Source organism: Chelmon rostratus, chromosome 19, assembly GCF_017976325.1.
Source record: "Chelmon rostratus isolate fCheRos1 chromosome 19, fCheRos1.pri, whole genome shotgun sequence".
Taxonomy (NCBI): domain Eukaryota; kingdom Metazoa; phylum Chordata; class Actinopteri; order Chaetodontiformes; family Chaetodontidae; genus Chelmon; species Chelmon rostratus.
Genome location: NC_055676.1, coordinates 75,025 through 94,421, shown reverse-complemented (window position 1 = coordinate 94,421; position 19,397 = coordinate 75,025). Strand labels below are relative to the sequence as shown.

The following is a 19,397-nucleotide window of genomic DNA, read 5'->3' as shown; positions in this document are numbered from 1 at the left end:
TTACCAAACGCTGGACATTTCTTTGGCTTGTGCTGTGATCCGCAGCGCTTGCAGTAGAACATAGAGTCCTCGGTCCACTGTGCAGTCCGGGTCTGTGGGCGACGTTTCCCGCTCTGGGACGATACTGCGCCGATGGCTGCTCCCTCACTCATGGGCAGTGTGGCACTCGACATCCCGCTGAATGTTTTCATGTGCTTTCGGGACAATTCGCTAGCTTGGCATATTTTAATAGCGGAGTCTAGCGTCAAATCGGATTCGCGAAGGAGTCTCTCCCTTTACTTTGTGTCTTCAACACCAAAAACAATCTGGTCTCTGACCATTGAGTCCTTCAGTGTCCCAAAATTGCAGGATTGCGCCTTCAAACGCAGGGCGGTCACAAAACTGTCAAACGGCTCGTCTTGTAGCTGCATACGAGACCTAAACATGTATCTTTCATATGTCTCCTTTTTCTTCGGAGTGCAGTGAGCGTCAAACTTAGCAAGCACAACTTCCATCTTTTCTCTGTCCTCAGCCGCATCGAACACGAATGTGTTGTACACTTCAATGGCCTGTGGACCTGCTAATGTTAGCAAGAGTGCTACCTTTCTCGTGTCCGGCTTCAATTCCAGCCCCATGGCCGTGACATACAAGTTGAACCGCTGCTTGAATGCACACCAGTTTTCGTCAACGTTTCCCGACAGGTCCAGGCTTTCTGGCGGCTTCAAATCCATGTCGGCTTCTCCGGTAAAAGCTCAACTTACTCGGTTTACTCCTGGTACCATGTTGTGTTCATGTTTAAGTGATGGAGGAGGCTTGCTGTTGCTCAAGATGAACCTTTATTGCTAACTGCTCGTAGCAATACTAAACAGAGTTTACATATACAACACAGAGCATTTCCTTCTGCTGCTGCCTCATTCAAACAGTACCAGTCTAGACAGCAGCGACACCTAGTGATAGCTGCTGATCATAACAGACACCAGGAAGTCAAGGGTAGAAACAAAGGAGAATTAGGTTTCACAATAAAACAGGAAGTGCAGACGAGACATGACGCTAGTGAACAAAACACATTAACAGACACTACAAGACATGACAGTATCTTTCAAAGTGTTTGTTTTGTTCACCGGTGTCATGTCTAGTTATGCACTTGCTGTTTTATTGTGAAACCTAACTCTCCTTTTTTTTCAGATCATTGACTTCCTGGTGTCCTTCCCACCTGTCTGCCCCTCCCTGATTCATTCCACCTGTTCCCTGTTCCCATGTGTATATATAGTCCGCATCTCCCCCTGTCCTGTGCCAGATTGTCTTGTATGTTTCATCAAGAGATCCAGCCAGGTTTTGCCTTGCTCGAGATAACTTAGTACTTTTTGTTTTGCCTTGTTAAAGAATCTAGTGACTTTTATTTGCCTTGTTATTCCTATTCATCTCAGTTATTAAAACCAGCCTCAGTGCTCAATTTACCTCTGTTCCTGTGATTTGTGAGTGTGCATTTGAGTCCAAAACCTCGAGCCTCAGAGCTTGTTACCGAAAAGATAAATAAAATCTTAAGAGATCTTTATGCCAATATATACTGATCAGACAAAGACCTGAGTCACAGGGACACCAATAAATTTAACTGCATAGATTTACTAGAGATTAGTACAGAACAAACCAACATACTTCATTCACCAATAACACAGGATGAACTCTCCACCACCCTCAATCTTATGCCCAATACCAAAGCACCAAGACACAATGGTTTCCCTGCTGAGCTCTCTTCTCTAAAATCCTTGAGAAAAGCAGTCACTAATAAGTTGTGTGACTTACTACACAACAATACTTTGAGGATTTTCAGTCAGGATTTGGAGTGCACCAAAGCACAGATACAGCGCTGTTTAAAGTTACAAATGTAAACATAAAAATGACTTATACCTTGTCTTAAATTGAGCAGTTGCTGGCATTCATTGATATTCTTTCTTTGTACATGTTTATGTTAATGTCTTAATATTAGGATGTGAGTAATTATGTCCTGTAGATGTGTAAGAAAAAAGTTTATACATACATCCTGTAAACCTGTGGTGGAAGAAGTACTCAGATCTTTTACTTGAGGAAACATAACAACACCACAGTGTAGAGAGACTCTGTTACAAGTAAAAGCCCTACATTCAAAATTTTACCTTAGTAAAATTACAAAAGTAATATACTTACAGTAAAAAAAGCTGTACTTATTACACAGAATGGCCCATTTCAGAATAATGTATATTATTGAATTACAATTATTGTAGTGACCCCTTTTGCCTCTTGTTCAAGGGCACCTGCTTGCTGATGGTGAGGATGTTTCAACGCGTGTAAATGACATGTCCACTCCACTGCTTTGATCCAAAATAATCACAGTGCTGTTTATTGTTCACATTCTTAAATACCACGGTTTCCAAAAAAAACAATAATTGTCTGCTTACCAATGCAGATGCAGATTACCAAATCAGAATAAAACAAACACTAAAACAACACAACACGACACGTCACGACACGATCTAAAACTGTTTGTTTCCCTTCCATCAGCCACACCTGAGTGCCTCTCCTGGCTGATTATATGACCTCTCACACTTCACAGCAGGGATGCCCCCAGTGGTGGGAAGCTCACAGCAAAAATAAATAAACAAAAATAACAATGAAACACATGCACAGAAATGGCTCTTACAATTATCGATGTATTAACACATGCATTACTTTAATGTTAGAGCTGATAAAGGTGGAGATTTGTTTTTTACACTATATACTGCTGGCTAGTTTGTGAATGTCACCCATAGCATTATATCATACTTTCTTTGTTAAGTATAATTTGTATTGTTAATCTGAATCTGCAAAATAATTTACGTTATAAATGTAGTGGAGTAGAAAGTACAAATACTCAAGTAGCATACACGTACCTCAAAATTCTACTTCAGTACAGTATAAATGTAGCCAACAAGGTGTAGTAATCAATGCATTAATATTGACCGAAAATTACTGCAAATATAGTCGCTGCTGCTGCCTGAAACAGGCTGGGCTGCTCTTTCTTTCACAACAGTACTGCACTAATCCAGGAAGTTATCTCAAGGGGTGTGTCATGTAATGACGTGATTTCGTGACGTAGTTTTGTGGGTGTGTCGTGTAATCTGCGAGCCTGCAGATAGACCATTCTCTATCATCTTCTACCGAACTTTGAAATAGGCTCAATAGCGACGTCATGGAACTCCTTTGTGAATATAGAGGTTAACAGGAGATTCACGCCGCGCCCTCTGGTTCACATGCCACTGCTGGACCGTTCTCAGAAAAATAAGTGTTACACCAAAGTTCCATAGGCACGAAACCGTGCAGGACGCCGACATCTTATAATTGGTGGAGAGAATGGTGATGTCACGGGAGCAGTCCGTCCAATGTTTTGAGGGTTGTAAAAGTTTCTCAGTGTTTCATTGAGACGCTGCCGGAGACTTCTCCCATCTGACTAAACACAACGATAAACAGCGCGTTCAGTCACTTCATGTTCGTGTCTTGTGAGCTTTCAGAAGGACGAGCCGCTATTTTTTATTATCAGCAACTGGATACATCACCATCAGCACCAAAGGACGGACATGGGCCAAGGCAGGATCGTTTTTCTCTCATAAATAAGGTAAATATTTCCACTTAATAATCCGTCATTCACGAGTGACTTTTTTTCGTTTAAGATGAGGATTGGCATAAATGAAAACTACGAAACTTCAGGGCTTCTGTCAGCAGAAGTGTAAGTGAATATTTATGTAAGTACTAGAAAGCACAGTTGTAAAAGTAGTAGCTAGTTTTACCGTTTTAGGCGTACGCATCCATTTCAGAGGGATAACGTAAGCCACAACTTAATATGCCATTGTGTACAACATATTTGTCATACAAATACATATGTCATAGCCTGTACGTTAACATTTCAATGAAGTAATGCAGTATCATTTTGCAATTTGGTGATTATTCGAACACTGTAAACGATGAGAAGCAGGACATGTAACAATTTTACAATATTGTTTATTATTGTGCCAAACAATTCACACTCATTTCAGGTCATGAGCCCATTAGGAATACAAATCCCTAAATTCTAAATCTAATGCTTATGATTTATGTTCCACTACCTCTCCCATCCATGAACAGTTAGACAGCATAGATGGCAGAAATCATTACTACACCACTAAATAGAGTCCAAACTGCTCTTTGCCACAAGGCCTGACTATTTTAAGAGGGAAAATGGTGCTACCAGTTTTTTTGGAAGTGCAACTGGTTGCAATAGTCTGTCTTCCAATTCACAGTGCACAACTCACTGTCTGGATGCTGACATTCTTCTGTAGCTAATGTTTGATATTCTCAGAGTTGTGGGTTATCATACAGCAAAAACCTAATTTGTTTAATAATATTACATGTTTATGGTTTAATTGTAGCATGAAATAATCTGCTCTAACTTGTGAGGATCGCATATCTTGTAGTCCTATTCCATACACATGTGCTGGCAATCGCCCTGAAGCATGCAGTAACTGTAGTGTTGCTGTGCATGGAAACACATTGTAGAATGACACATACTCTGTGGTGTTTCCCCAGTGAAAGTGATTGAAGGAAAGTCAGTTCACACTGAAGGAGACACGCAGCTGACTGTGAGATGAAAGCCAAAACAAAGCGTGGCTAACAAAACCAGAAAGCACATACACAATACATTCGCTCTCTCTCACTCTCTCTCTCTCTCACACACACACCCAGCCACACACACTCACCCACCCACACACATACACATACACAGCAGCTGTGTTTTCTCAAAGGTTTCAATTTGTCAGAAGTGATTTTGTGATGTTTTAAAGATATTTAAATTGTTGGCACTACATTTTCCAGTTGAGAATCACAGAATGCGTGCTTCCTAATAATGAGTGTTTTCCACATAAAAAAATTATTTGTGATGGCCAGCCCTTCTTGAGAGTCAGCAGCAAAACAGCTTCCTTACAATCAGGGGGGTTGTTTTTCATTCTATACCATCGCTATTCCTATGTTTCTTTTACATCCTCAGCAGTATGGGCTCAGCTTGTTAGTGTCAAGACTATGTGGTCAGATACTGTTATCAGTCTAAGCTGTACTTTCGCTTGCTAAACATCCATTAGAGTCAGCTGAAGGCCTACCTCATCAGCTTCAGCTGTTGTTTTGTCAGGCATAGCCAATAAGCCTTGATGGGAAAAAGTGCTACTTGAGCCCACTTCTTTCCTGAACAACCTCTCAAAGAAAATTTACCAAAGAAACATAAAAAAAATAAACAGATAAACTACAGAGTATGCTGAAATTGGCAGTTCTTTACAAATAATCCTCAGAATAAAATGAAAATAAAAAAAACAGATATTTTAACAGAGTGTAATTCTGGTCGTAGCTTGAATAATAAAAATAACAACTTAAATTGAACTGGTTCTTGCCCCAGTGGTGTATTGACATTACTGTATATGTATTTTTTAGTGAATCTTTAGCTCATTTGTATTTTCCGCTGTGCAAGTCTTTTGCATTAGCAAGGTGACAGTGAGCAGACTAACGTGTAGCTGATGGCAGTAGAGACTCTCTGCATAGCCCTCTGAGATTTACTCACAAAACAGAAGATTTACCTGCATTCAGTGCTTGGTAGGTGTTACTTTCATTTTGTTGCATTGTGGGACAAAAGCGCCTACCAACCATCACCACACTCTATTTTAATGTGCTTCCAGTGTGAACATACTATGCTCTAAACATGGTTGTAACTAGTAAGCCTATATAGTGAGAGAGTGTGTGATTGGGACACATGCAAAGAGGAGTTGAGCCTAGGTGACATGCTGGTACAGAGATATACAACACATTGTGTTTTTTATCAGCCCTACATTTTCATGTAGCTACAGACGTACTGCTACACCTTCCTCCTGTGAAACTAGAGCCTCTGTGTTGCTATCCTTTTTTTTTTGCAGTTTTGTAACCTACTTGGTAGGTTAGAACACCTAACTACTTGTCACTTGAAAAAGTTATATTGTGAACCCCGAACTGCTGTAATTAATTCCACACAAGCTTTAGTTTAAAGCTTCAATCATTCAATTTCAGTTTAGTGTTGATATGTTCAAAACACTGTCAAGCATGTGCATGTTTGCTGAGCAACATAAAATGTGTTCTCGTGTGCATGGGTTTGAACAGCCGTATCAGCCCTGTGGAGGGACTTTCAGATCATTTGGTAACTATGACAAATTCTTACCAAATGCTAAATCATTTACTACATTTGGATACTTCCTGCATTCAAAAAAATAGGATAAAAAAACTGCATGTGTCTGCAAATAAATATTGGTTCATGGCCCAAGGGCAGCCTTGGTCTGGCGCTGGAGGGACTTAAGACAGCAGGTCTTGGTTACTGGCAGTCCTTTGTGAGCGGACAGAGAGGCGTCAATACTGTGCTGCCTGGAACAGTGTATCAAAGTTGTGCAGCCCAGCCTAATCCGCTCCATTAGGGGTTGCATGTCTGGAGTCCTTTCACACACACAGCATGGTCCTTTTGTGTGCAGCAGTGCAGTTGTCGTGGATGGGAAGGGTTTCAGTGTTGGTGGCTGCAGCTGTGCCCTCTCTTTGCTTAGTGAAACCAGAGACGACTGGCCCTGCTGGTCCATAAACTGCCTGCATAGACACACTGTCAGCAGCAATACAGCCACAGGAGACATCTTGCAGACTTTCTCCATCAACCAACATTTTTGAAAAGAGGTTAGCCAGAAGACACAGGGCTAACCTTGTTGGCATCTTGAAATTTAACTCACTCAAAAGCACAGAGAGGTTCATCAAGCTGAAGTAATAAAATGGCTGTATCTTGTGCTGTCGTCTCCAGCTGTTTCTCTACCATTCAGGAAGAAGACCAGACATACTGTTGACACACTGACAAATCCCGAAGATTCCTCCAGAGATTTAAATAATGCTTTTATACATAATGCTTTGAATCAGATTTTAGCACCGTTTTTAGCACACAAGTCTCCTCAGTGTACATGTACACATGTAACACGTACATGTTCTTTTAATGTATTGACACATATTTTTGAAGATCATCCCACCATTTTTGTTTTATCTAATAAATTAATAATCTTAAGCAAAAAGAGTAGGTTTGGACTTTAATATCTTAATACAATGCTGTCTTGTCATATATACTGTACATTGAAAGAGTTTTCGGTGGCTTTAATTATTCCTGTTGTCCGCACTGACTGTCCACTGATTGTGATGTGGTGTCTTCTTAGCTTGTCAACAGGAGACAAAATCCACAGTCCCTGTTCAGTGAAAAAATGCATTCAGAAGTTCAAGTGAAGCTAATATGAGACTTCAGTCATCAGAGTTTGACAATCAAGTGGATATCTTTATCCTAGCAGTAGCATGCAGGTTTAATCCTGCTGTTTTCTCCGAGTCTCATGTTGAAGTCTGTTTCACCTTTGAATAGTGTTTTCCATAGCACTGGCCTCCATGGCTGGGGTTAGGGTTAAATAAGATGATTTTTGTTCATAGTCAGCCATTCCAGAGATAACTGAGCTCGGGCTAACGTTCAATTGAGATTGAATAGCAACGTAAAACCCTGTTTAAGTTTGATCATACCCACTTAAAAAACTCAAAATCTCTCAGTGTCTTTGCAAATTACAGCTCCTTACTCCTGACTGTGCATATGTGCATGTGTATATTTATAATTTTAAAAAATGGACTGCTCTTCAAGTTTTGCAGAAGACAGTGGTTTAGGTTCAGAGCTGAGGCTAGGTTCAGGCTAACACAAATATGGCTCCAATAAGTATTATGCTGCTTTTCACAGTTGAGCTAGGAAAACTGTCCAGAGAAACAAATAGTGGGAATTTTGTACTAAAAGGGCTGCAGCTTTGGAAGATGCCCACTTAATTATTCTGTGTCAGACTGCTGAAGCCCTGTATTAGCTTCAGCTGAACTTCATTATGGTGGGATTTTGCCATGACTATGAAGATAAGTTATTATAATAACCAACATTTTTAACATACACATAGGCATGTTAGTATTGTAAGATAAAAAATCCACACACACCTTACATAGAAAACCAGAAACTAAAGTAATCTCAGTACTGGGAAAATCATGTGAGTGTTGTCTTTCACTAACAATGGAATTTATATACTGTATTACTCTGCATAGGAACATTAGTGAACATAAGATAAGAAGATAAGAAGTTTTCTATCCACCATTGTTGTCATTAGTTGCCCCCATACAGTTAACAATCTTCGCCACATTCTTTACACTGACACGTTAGAGTACTTAAATCTTGCATTTTATCCCTCATATTTTTTATATTATAATGTAGTGTTTATGTTTTATTCATAGAGTGTGCACTCAGGTTAGATATACTGCATTGGTACATACTGTGTTCATGTGTTTTTGTACTTATACCATACCATTGATAACATCTGTATTCTTTGAGCAGATTTGGACTGTTCTCCTAATTTTTATTTAGTCTGATGAAGAGTGTACTAGCTCGAAGTTCCACAAACTAAAGACCTTTTCCCATGGGGAACATTTATGTCCGCATAACTGTAGAACACAGGTGTATTGCACACAGGTGTATTGTTGTGTGAAGTGAAGCCTTACAGTAATACTCATAAGATCTTTTAAGCAACCAAGAGTGCTTGATCAGCTATATGCTTTGATTTGGAAGCAGATGCAAGTCCAGGAAAAAGAGGCCTACAAACAGGAAAATCAGAATCTCTCTCTAATCTTTATTGATCCCCAAGGGGAAATTGAGTCAGTTGCAGTGATTCCCAACAGTAATAAAAATAGGAATGAAAAAGGAATGTCTTAGAGAATATGACTATAAAAAAAGGTAAGAAATGTCAAAAAATATGTACACCATATAACAATAGAAGTTCAAGTATTCAAGATTCAACATTTAAGATTCTGCCCACCTTCACCTGCACCTTGAAGGTGGAGGTGAAGGTGGAGGCAATCTTGAATCTTGTTAGCTAATAATCGTATATAATAATGTATAGTGATACATAGGAATAATAATAATACTGATTATAATAGTAATAGTGGTAGTACAATAATGCAGTATAAAAATGAGCAGAATAAGTAATATTAATTGAGTCATTGTACAGCCCAGTTGATGGCATTATTGTAATTGTGAGGTAGTGCAGTAATGCCACTGACAGGCATGAAATAGTAAGTCCAGGAGGCCAGTCTATTAACTCAGAGTGACTGACACTCTGAGGGAGGAGTTAAAAAGTTTGATGGCCACAGGCGGAAATGACGTCCTTTTGCATTCTGTGGCGCATCTTGGGGGGATGAGTCTTGCACCAAATGAACTCCTCTGCTTGTCCAGCAAGTCATGGAGTGGGTGGGAAAATATTGTGCAGAATGACACTCAACTTGGACAGCATCCTCCTCTCTTACACTGCCTCCAGAGAGTCCAGCTCCACCCCCACAACATCACTGGCCTTGTGAATAAGTTTGTTGAGTGTGTTGGCGTCTGCAACCGTCAACCTGCTGCCCCAGCGCACAACAGCAAACAGGATAGCACTGGCCACCATAGACTCATAAACAATCCTCAGCATTGTACAGCAGATGTTGAAGGACCTCAGCGACAGCACTGGCCCTTCTTGTAGAGGGCTTCAGTGTTCTTAACCCTGTCCAGTCTATTGTCTCTGTACACTCTGAGGTACTTGTAGTCGTCAATTTTCACACCCTGGCCTCTTGTCCTCAGGTCCACAATAAGCTCCTTCACTGTTGCCACATTGGTGGTTCTGCTCACATCACGTGACAAAGTCTCCCGCCACAGCCCTTTACTCAGCCTCCTTGCCCTTGCTCACACATCCAAAGGGAGACGAGACTGTCTCCTGGGGTGCCCTAGTGTCGCTGACCACTCTGTCTGACTCACAGTGTTGCAGGCGCACATACTGTGGTCTGTCAGTCAAGTAGTCAACAATCAGGACATGAGGGGGACATCACCTGCATCGCTGTCAGCTTCTCACTCAGTAGAGCTGGCCTGATTATGTTGAAAGCACTACTTATACTTGGTTCTAATCTCAGTTGGGGCTGGTAGACGAACTGGAGGGGATCCATAGACTTGACATTGTTGGCAAAGGAATGAGGCCGGATGTCTTCCACAGCACGGGGACCCTTTGAAGACTCATATGAAGATCTAGATAAGCACTCCTCATAGCTTTGGGGGGAGGGGCGGGGGGCACTTTAAGAACCCAAGGGCTGACACAATCAGGGCCTATTGCCTTACTTGAGTGGAGTTACTCCAGCTGTCTCCTCACTGTAAAGCTCACTGTAGAACGGGGGAGGGGTGGAGTCTTCCAGTTGGAGAGGGGAGTTAGACTGAGGTGTGAGGAGGAGAGGGTCGGTGGAGTAGATGAGACAGGGGCTGGATGGGCATGGATAGGAGCCATTGGGTCAAATCTGTTAAAAACAGATTACGTTCATTGGCCCTGTCCAGGCCATCTCTCTTCTGGGCTGTCTTCCAGTTGCTGGTGGACCTCCACTGTAAGACATGAGTCCTCATCCTCCAGTGGATCCAGCAATGTGGACACCTCTAAGTCACCACCGGCCACCAGTAGGAGATGACACAGCCAGCCAGAGAGGGAGGGTACCACCCTAGAGACTGCCTTTAACAAGGGTTCAGGACTCAAAAGCAGAACTCAAAAAACTCCATATTTAACTTCACAGGCAAAAACAAAAGGCGCTGAGGTTTTCAAAAATACAAACCAAGGACGCTAAGTTTTTCAATAAGACAAACCAAACACACTAAGGATTTCAAAAATACAAAAGACAGAGGCACTAATACAAGGACTGGTTATTCTAGACTGGGTACAGAGAGCACAAGACGTACAAAGCAATCTGGCACAGGACAAAGGGAGACACGGACTATATATACACGAGGTAACAATGAACAGGTGGAGACAGTCAGGGTGGGGCAGACAATCAGACAGGCGGGAAGGACACCAGGAAGTCAAGGGTCTGAAACGAGAGGAGAGTTAGGGTTTCACATTAAGCGGGAAGTGCATGACAAGACTGACGCTGTGAACAGACACATCAACAGACACAACGGGACATGACAATCAGCTTGTAGTACCCCGAGTGAGAGAGAAAGTTTTGACATTGGGCCACAGCATACTTTTGGCAGGTCATCTGGGCAGTGTTAAAACCTTAGATCATATCACATTGTCTAAGATTAATTAATTCCTCTGGCCAGATTTGCACATTGATGTTAAACAATAATAATGTAAATGCTAATAGTCTGTGCCTATGCTACTTGCTACTGAGAAGCTTTTTACTACCCAGGCCATAACACCTGTTCTTTTGCATATCTTTTCCAAGAAAATAGTGTAAGACAAAGCTACTGCTTTTCTAAACCAGACCTTACACCAGGCGTATGGCTTGTTAGTAATTTAAAGTACCAGGACCACTCCTTACCACCCCCAGACTGATGGGTTAGTTGAACCCAACTCTACAGACAATGCTAAGGATGTTTGTGGTTGAAGTTGGAAAAGACTGCCTCTGTGTGTTGCTGTGTCTGCTTTTTCCTTACAGGGAGGTCCCTCAGGCTTCCTCAGGCTGGTATAAAACCACCACCATTTTTGCATGGACTTCTGCCTCCTTAGTTCATCCATCACAGTGTTGTATGCCAATATAATACTGACTTTTCAGATCAATTTACAGTATAACACTGTTGTATTACCATATTAAAAACAAGCTTTTCAAACTGCCATATCAAATGAACTGAAGACAGTGGTTGTCTGGAACGAAGAAAAAACACATTCAGACCCTAAAAATCTCACTTCTATAAACACCACTGCACCATCTGTAAATACCAAAGTGATCACAAATACTTTTTAAAAAGTTTTTCCGTGAACACACTGCAATGTGTGAGGTTGATTTTGTTTTTGTTTAGTTAAGTAGTTCTTATTTTTGATTTGCAACACTTTGGAAATAGTCATGAACAAATGCTGCATTACAAAGCCTGCTGGCCCCCAAGAACTGTCATTCTGACCAGAAGCAAAAGAAAATATCCAAAATCTGTAAATGGGGTGCAAGCAGGTTGCGAAAAATCACAGAATTTGACAATTTTAGTGTCTGGGTAATGGGTGGAATTTTGAATCCAACTGCCAATTTTTGGTGTTTGTTGGCCATAAGGTTCTTGCTGCACAACACTTTTGGCAGGAGAAATACTGTAGTAATAAAAAATCTCCACAGGGCAACCTTCGATTTGATATGACCTCAGTAAGGACTTCAGGACTTTGATGGAGCTGTCAGTCACCCCTATACCTTTGTTTCCTTTGTTGGAAAGTATTTTGACTTGCATTTCTTGTATAAAAGGTGCTATACAAATAAAGTCGATTACTATTTTTATTAGTTAAATTTACAGTTACATTTTATGGCCAGCTCGCTTGTTTTCAGCATCTTTTTTTTCTACTTCTCCCTACTGAAGAGAAGCAGTCATGTGATGTGCAATTATGATCACTTCTAAATAGTCAAGTCTTTTTTGACTGATTGCTTTTTGACAAAGTGTGATATACAAGGACAGGACATACAACAGGTTGCATAATGACTTGTTTAATGCTCAAAACCCAAAGTTTAGGACTTGAATTGGCTTATTGCTCTTGACTCAGGACTTCATAGCCAAAACTTTAGACGCACTTGTATTGACTTTGTTCCACCTTTGAAACCAACACCTATGTTTAATGTGTTTTGTTATTGTTTAACTGCTTTACTAAATGACTTTATTTCTAGTTCTTCAATTTTTGATTTTGTGATACTGAAACCTTGTGATGAAGACAGTTAACCTGTCCCCTATCTTCGTCCTTCCCTGTCTGAAGGTGCAGCTCTGACTGATATGGCGGTGTCACTGCGCTGCCACAGAGCAGTCCTATTGGCTGTGGTCTTCTGTTTCCTGCCTTGCATCATTTCCTCCCTCAACCTGGAGGATCCCAATGTCTGCAGCCACTGGGAAAGGTCAGTCACAATACTGCAATAACTTCTTTAATGGCCTTTGACCTCAGGGGCCTGTGTCACAGAGACCACTCAAGTTCCAACTGTTTTAATTTGCCATGGTAACTTATTTTGCTGGAAAGACTTAAATACGAGATACCAATAAAGTGATATACACAATGCCAAAAACACAGGTTTACAGTGAGGATCATTCTCACATATGAGGAGTGGCATATAGCTATATATGTTCAATTTCAAATCTGAAATAAAGGTTTATGGTTAATTCAGAGTGTTCATGTTTATGTCCATGGTATTGTATGTAATGACCCATTATTGCACACTATGTCCCGTAAATCAGAGAATTATAGTGATTGTAATACACAGAGGAACAGTAATCCAAAAAGAAAGAGAGAGACTAAATGATGAGAGCAGAACAGTGCTGAAGAGGCTGGAGCCACCTTAGCACCCCATGCGTCTGCTGTCCATCTCTTGACACAAGGTAGATGAGTTGCAAAGTGTGACTGCTTCTGCTGAAGGTGCTGCTCTGCATCGTGGAGAGGGTAAGAGTCATTGTCTATGATACCCTGCAGTCTCCATGGCAGCCAGCCTTCCTGATGAGTGTGTTGGTTCTATTGGTGTTGATGGCCAACAGCGAATGACTGGAGCCTCTGCAGAAAGTAAAGTAAGCTCAGGACATGAATGGCCTAGCTTAGTGTATAGAATGAAAGCAAGGGGCAGCAACTACCTTGGACCTGTCTAAAGGTCAAAAATACACTTGCCAACACTTCTAAGGCTCACTCATTAACACGTTGTATCTCGCTAGTTTTACATTTCTGTTAATTAAATGAACATGAAACAAAGTATTAATGAGCAAAATTATACCCAAATATAGATCTAAAGACCAATCATTGTAAAAGCTTGAAAAAGGGACACTTTTTCAAAACAAAGGTGTTAAAAAGGTTAAATGAGTCTTTTGGCTGGTTTCTGAATTGAGAGGAAACTTGCAAATCCATTAAATTAGATGTGAAATAAGAAAGGTGGAGGCAGATTTCCCAGCTATATTGTCTTTCACTGACTAATCTGTGGCAACAGCTGCATACACACTCAGAGCCTCCCCTGTGTTGTCCTGAAGTCTGATGGCAGAGAGATTCAGAGGAAGACAAGAGAGAGAACAGAAGGGTGCCTGAGACACACTTAGTTTATCAAGTTCATGATAATGAGGCTCAATCCCACTAAGATTTTGGGGAAAAAAACAACCATTTGCTCTAGGCTATTTGAAGAAATGAAGAACATTTAAGAATGATTTAATTCAATCAGCTTTACTTAAACGACTGAATGGGACAATTGCCAATGACTCCCAAAACGAAGTATATCTGGGTTGGAGACATTGTCGTATCAGAGCATTGTCCTCATGTTGTTAACGTTGTAAAATGGTCACAGTTTGCTTGGGTTTAAACACCAAACTACTTGGTTAGATTTCGGAAAAGATCATGGTGTGGCGTAAAACAAGTACAAGTACTATGTTGTACTATGGATATTACTTGTTATTGGCGCATTTCATAGACTAAACCATTCCATTCATTAAACAATTAAAGAGTAGATAAAGTTAACAATACTGAAATCAATAATGACAACTGTAGACATAATTGATACACTAATAAAATGAAAAGTGCATGCCTGCAAAGAGCCTGTGATAAGACCAGCTCACAAGACAGTCATGAGCTTTTTCACTGCCCACCAAAGATTTTGTCCAAAAGTTTTTTGATTTGCCTATGAGACACAGTCATTCGAGTTTTTAGCAGGGGGTTGGGGTGGGCGGGGTGGGGTGCCCTGATTCAAAAAGTCAGTTGTGTTTGGAGGTGGAGCAGAGGTGTCAGCTAACCAGGCCACAAGAGAGTCGGATCAGCATGAGTGGTGCATCATGCATGAACACAAACACACATACACGCACTGCACACACACAGACATACACACAATTATTCTGCTCCTCATGTCTGATTTGTCCCTTCTCTCTCTTTTCCTGTTTTCTCAGTTACTCAGTGACAGTGCAAGAATCATACGCCCATCCTTTTGATCAAATTTATTACACAAGCTGCACCGACATCATCAACTGGTTCAAGTGCACCAGACACAGGTGAGGACCACCTCACTGAGGCTTGATGCAGACTGTGTGTGTGTGTGTGTGTGTGTGTGTGTGTTTGTATGTGTGTGTATGTGTATGCATGGGAGAAGAGAGATGTGAAGAAAGCATTTATAAACAAACCACTGTTTTCGCATTTTTTGATCTGCACAGTATACTTCCCCTGTCAGCTAAGGTTTTCTTTTGTGAAGGTATTATATAACGGAACTACTACACCTACGTAAGGACTTCTACCTCTTTTCACTCTATTAACAATGTAAGGCTACACAGAAAAAAAAAAAAACGAATGAAGATGAATTTATTGGCTCCAAATAGGAATAAAATGGTAAGGGTGGTATAGGGCTACATGTGTCTTAGAAGGAGTAAACTGCCTCATAATGTAGATTGATTATTGAATGTAATGTAATTCATTCTCAGGAGTAGACAAAGGGTAGGATTAGGCATCTCAACAGCATTTGGCAAAAAATCCAAAGTATAAGTACAGTAGTCAGTGTTCCACGGGGCATGTCTACCAAGTACATTTACATACAGACACCAGTGTTGGGGAAGCTACTTGGAAAGTGTGATTAGCTAAACTACCTCTATATTAAATAAAGCTTCACTAAACTGAAGCTACTCCCAGAGACATATAACCAGGTACGGTACAGCAACATGGCAAAAATAGTTTACTACAAAAAGCTATTTTTATACCAAGCTATTTTTTTTTTTTTACATTGAACCTACTTCATTCCAAATCAGTGCTATCTCAGTGATCAATAAAACAGAAAAATGTGTGTTTGTGTGCACTTGCATGGGTATGCTCAATTTAGACTTGGGCACATTTGCAGGACAAACTGTTCATTCAAAATTTAATAGCTCAACACAAACCACTGTAGAAAAAGAATAACAATTCTTCAGGATCAATTCCTCTCTGTCCTCACCCTCTGCCATATTTCCATCAAGTAAACTCAAGCTGTCTCGATTGTCTCTATTGTCTATTCCCCTGCAGCAAAGAAGTTGTAGGCATGAGCACAAGGATGTGTCACAGGCACACGGAAGTACTTCTGTCAGCTACACGTACATGTCCGTGTATGGCAGTGATGTCAGTTATTGATCTTCAGCAGGTTTTTTTTGCACTGCAGCGGAAAGCTCTGCTGTGTTTCAGGTTCAGAAATGCTTGGAGAAATGTAGCTTGTGTGGACACTACTGCATTACTTCATCAACACAAGAGCTAAGTTACAGAAAAGCTGTTTCATCCAGAAAACAGTGACACAACCTTTAAAAGTATTTGTTAAAAGCCTTTACTTAATTATGTATAATTATGATTCATTATAATTCACAAACAGACCGGCCTTAGCCTCACAGAACCCTTGTCAGGACAGTGTTAAAATTATGAAATAAAGATACATTATAGCTAATAATTACATAGGCAACCCACTCTTCCCATTCCACTCCACATTTTATATTTGAAATGAAATGACCGCAAAAAATCAACATTGTCTATGCATCTACTAGCATTTCCTTTACTTAGTGTCTGATCATGTATGTGACCACAATGGCTGTGTGCAGGGTGAGCTATCGGACAGCATATCGTAGAGGAGAGAAGACCATGTACCGGAGAAAGTCCCAGTGCTGTCCCGGCTTCTACGAGAGTGGAGAGATCTGTGTTCGTGAGTATGCACGCACACAGCTTAATTTGACACCATTGATGACACCAAGTTGATTTAAATTATTGTTATTGTTATTCATAGTATTGTTATTATTGCTGCTGTAGATGTAGCATAGGGATGAACAACCAAAATGATAGAGTGGATGAATATTGTAAAGAGGCAAAAGGCTTAAGGGGATAGTGAACAGACAAGATATGGCATAGGCCCATGCTTAAGATGTTGTTAAATACACAACTGTAAACCAGAATTATATCGAGTGTTCTGCATAAATGGATGGATTTGGCTGGCATGTCATTACATATGAGTGGACCACAATCCTGGCAGGTCATCCACATATACTGTATATATGTGGATGACCTGTTTGTACTTCCTGAGCCACAGCTACCCCAGAAGCATGTCCTCTGTTTGCCATGGCTAACAAAAACCATCACTTTTAAATACATGTTTGAAACAGAGTAATGATATATATACACACACACACATAAATGACCTGGAACAATGAGTGGAGTAATAAAACAAATGTGCAATGCACATCACTGAATTTGATGAGTGTTACAATAATGGATGGATTGGAGCAAGTAAGTGTATTACATATTGCCTCTACATGCTGAGGAAACTGGGAAAGACTGTTTAGTTGAATGACACAGGTCACTTGTCAGAAAAAAACAGAACCTGTGTCTTCTGTTGTTACAATTAGTTAACTTGCCAATGGGGCATGCACAGCAGGCAGTGACAGGTGTGAAGCCACAGTGGCCAACAGAAAAACAACAGTTGTTCAGCAGTGACAGTAAAAGAAAGTGTTATGTTAACACACAGCCTGTCAGAAAATCAGTGTACTTTGGAAGAGACGGAGGCCATAGTTTGAGTTATGCAGGAGCTGTGATAATATGCCCCTGAAGTTCAGAGGGGAATGTATTTTGGTGTGAAAAGGCTCTGTTGTATACGCAGCTATCACATGTTGCTCACTGAGCTTCTCAACAAAACATTGCAGGAAGGAGTAGTAGCCAGATACTCCAGGCAACGTTATATTTTCAACCGGGAGTCAGAATGGAAAGGAAGTCAAATTGTATTAAGGTTAAATGTAGTATATTTTCTTTGGGTGGAGTCAGTTTGCCTGCTACACAAGATAATTTTAAAGAATGTAAAGCCTAGTTGATGATATATGTACATATTTAGAAGCATAATGTTACATTTGTAAAAATGCAGACAAATTAAAAGTAGTACAAAAATCTGAGCTCAGTTTAATTGAGCAAAGTTTTCAGTGCAAGCACTTGTCCATTAAGTTAGAGCTGCACAAATCTATATTTCTGTATTTCAGAGGACCAAATGACTATGTGTAATGTTAAAGGGGTCATTTGTAGTTATGAACCAACATAGATTTATCACCAACTCAACAGTTCCCCTAAGCTCTACAGAGCTATTTAATCTCTTTCAGCTCATTGTTTTGGTTTGGTTCAGTCTCAGCACTCAGCCTTATTTCAGCAGCTGCCCGCTACTTCCCTGTAAACAAGCTCTGATAAACCCACCATACTACCAGCTTATCACCAAACAGACACAGTAAGAGAGCAATTGGTGAATACTGTTGTCAGGGAGGTACAGACACGAGGGGGCGCTTGGTTCAAATTAAACAAATTTATTTAACTTAAGGAAACTAAACCAAAACTCAGGGAACTAAGGAAAAACAATCACACAGGTAAATGAGGTTAACACAGAAAACGATGACAACATAGGGAAACACAGAACAAACACTTACAAAGAATGTGACATGGCTGATTGACAAAGACACTAGAAAACCCAAGAAACGAGGCTAAAGGGTCTGGGGAAAAACTAAATATTCAAAAACACATGAAACACACTAGGGACTGTGGAGAAACATTAAGAGACAAGGCATGGGAAGGGAACTAAGTCAACACAAGAAAATGGTGGACAAACATTTACATGACACATGGCATGATTAAGGACAAAGACAAAACGAGAATCACACTTACATGAACTGTGGTATGGTTTGAGACAAAGACAAAACTAGAAAACACTCACAGGGAATATGGCACAGATATGAACAAAGACAACACAAAGGAAAACCCTTACTACTGGGCATAAGGAAAAGACAAGGGTTCTTGGGCAATGGCGGGTAACGTAGACAACGACCTGACGAAGACTGGGGGGAAGGCTCGGACTTAAATACACAACAGAGGACAACTCAGGACACACAGATGAAACAGATCAGACAATCACAATGGCGGGAAAACACAGGAAGTAAAGCAAACAAAGAAACATGACATGAACTTTCAAAATAAAACAGGATGTGACAAAGAAAGACAATGACAACACACAAGAGGAATCTTTAACAAAAAACAGGCGTGCAACACTAGGATCATGACAGCACAAAAGAAAACCTTAAACATATATCAGACATGGCAAGCACGGATCATGACAACAGTGGAGCATTTAGCAAGTGAATTTTGGACATACATTGATCAGGTGACTACAAACTTTTTTAAACATTTTTCTGTCCCAGTGGCAGCTCAGAAAGATAATGTGGACCTAATTTGTCCTTTAGCAGCAGAAAACAAATCTCTTAAACCCCTCTGCTGTTTTAAAAACAACATGGGCATTTCGCAGTGAAAATCATTTAGAGCTGAAAACAATGATTATATATAACTCGACTGACATTTTTTGACAAAGTGGTCCAATCT

The 19,397-nt window shown here is 40.4% G+C and overlaps 1 protein-coding gene across 1 annotated transcript in view; it reads left to right on the top strand.

Moving 5' to 3' along the window:
- Nucleotides 1–3,422: 3,422 nt before the first annotated feature.
- The window catches only part of megf10 (multiple EGF-like-domains 10), a 79,112-nt gene continuing 63,137 nt past the window's right edge, over nt 3,423–19,397 (top strand). Inside the window, exons 1-4 of the mRNA XM_041959786.1 lie at nt 3,423–3,607; nt 12,801–12,936; nt 14,945–15,046; nt 16,601–16,701. Of these exons, the coding sequence (XP_041815720.1) occupies nt 12,818–12,936; nt 14,945–15,046; nt 16,601–16,701 (322 nt within the window). The 5' untranslated portion in view covers nt 3,423–3,607; nt 12,801–12,817. The remainder of the gene's footprint in view (nt 3,608–12,800; nt 12,937–14,944; nt 15,047–16,600; nt 16,702–19,397) is intronic.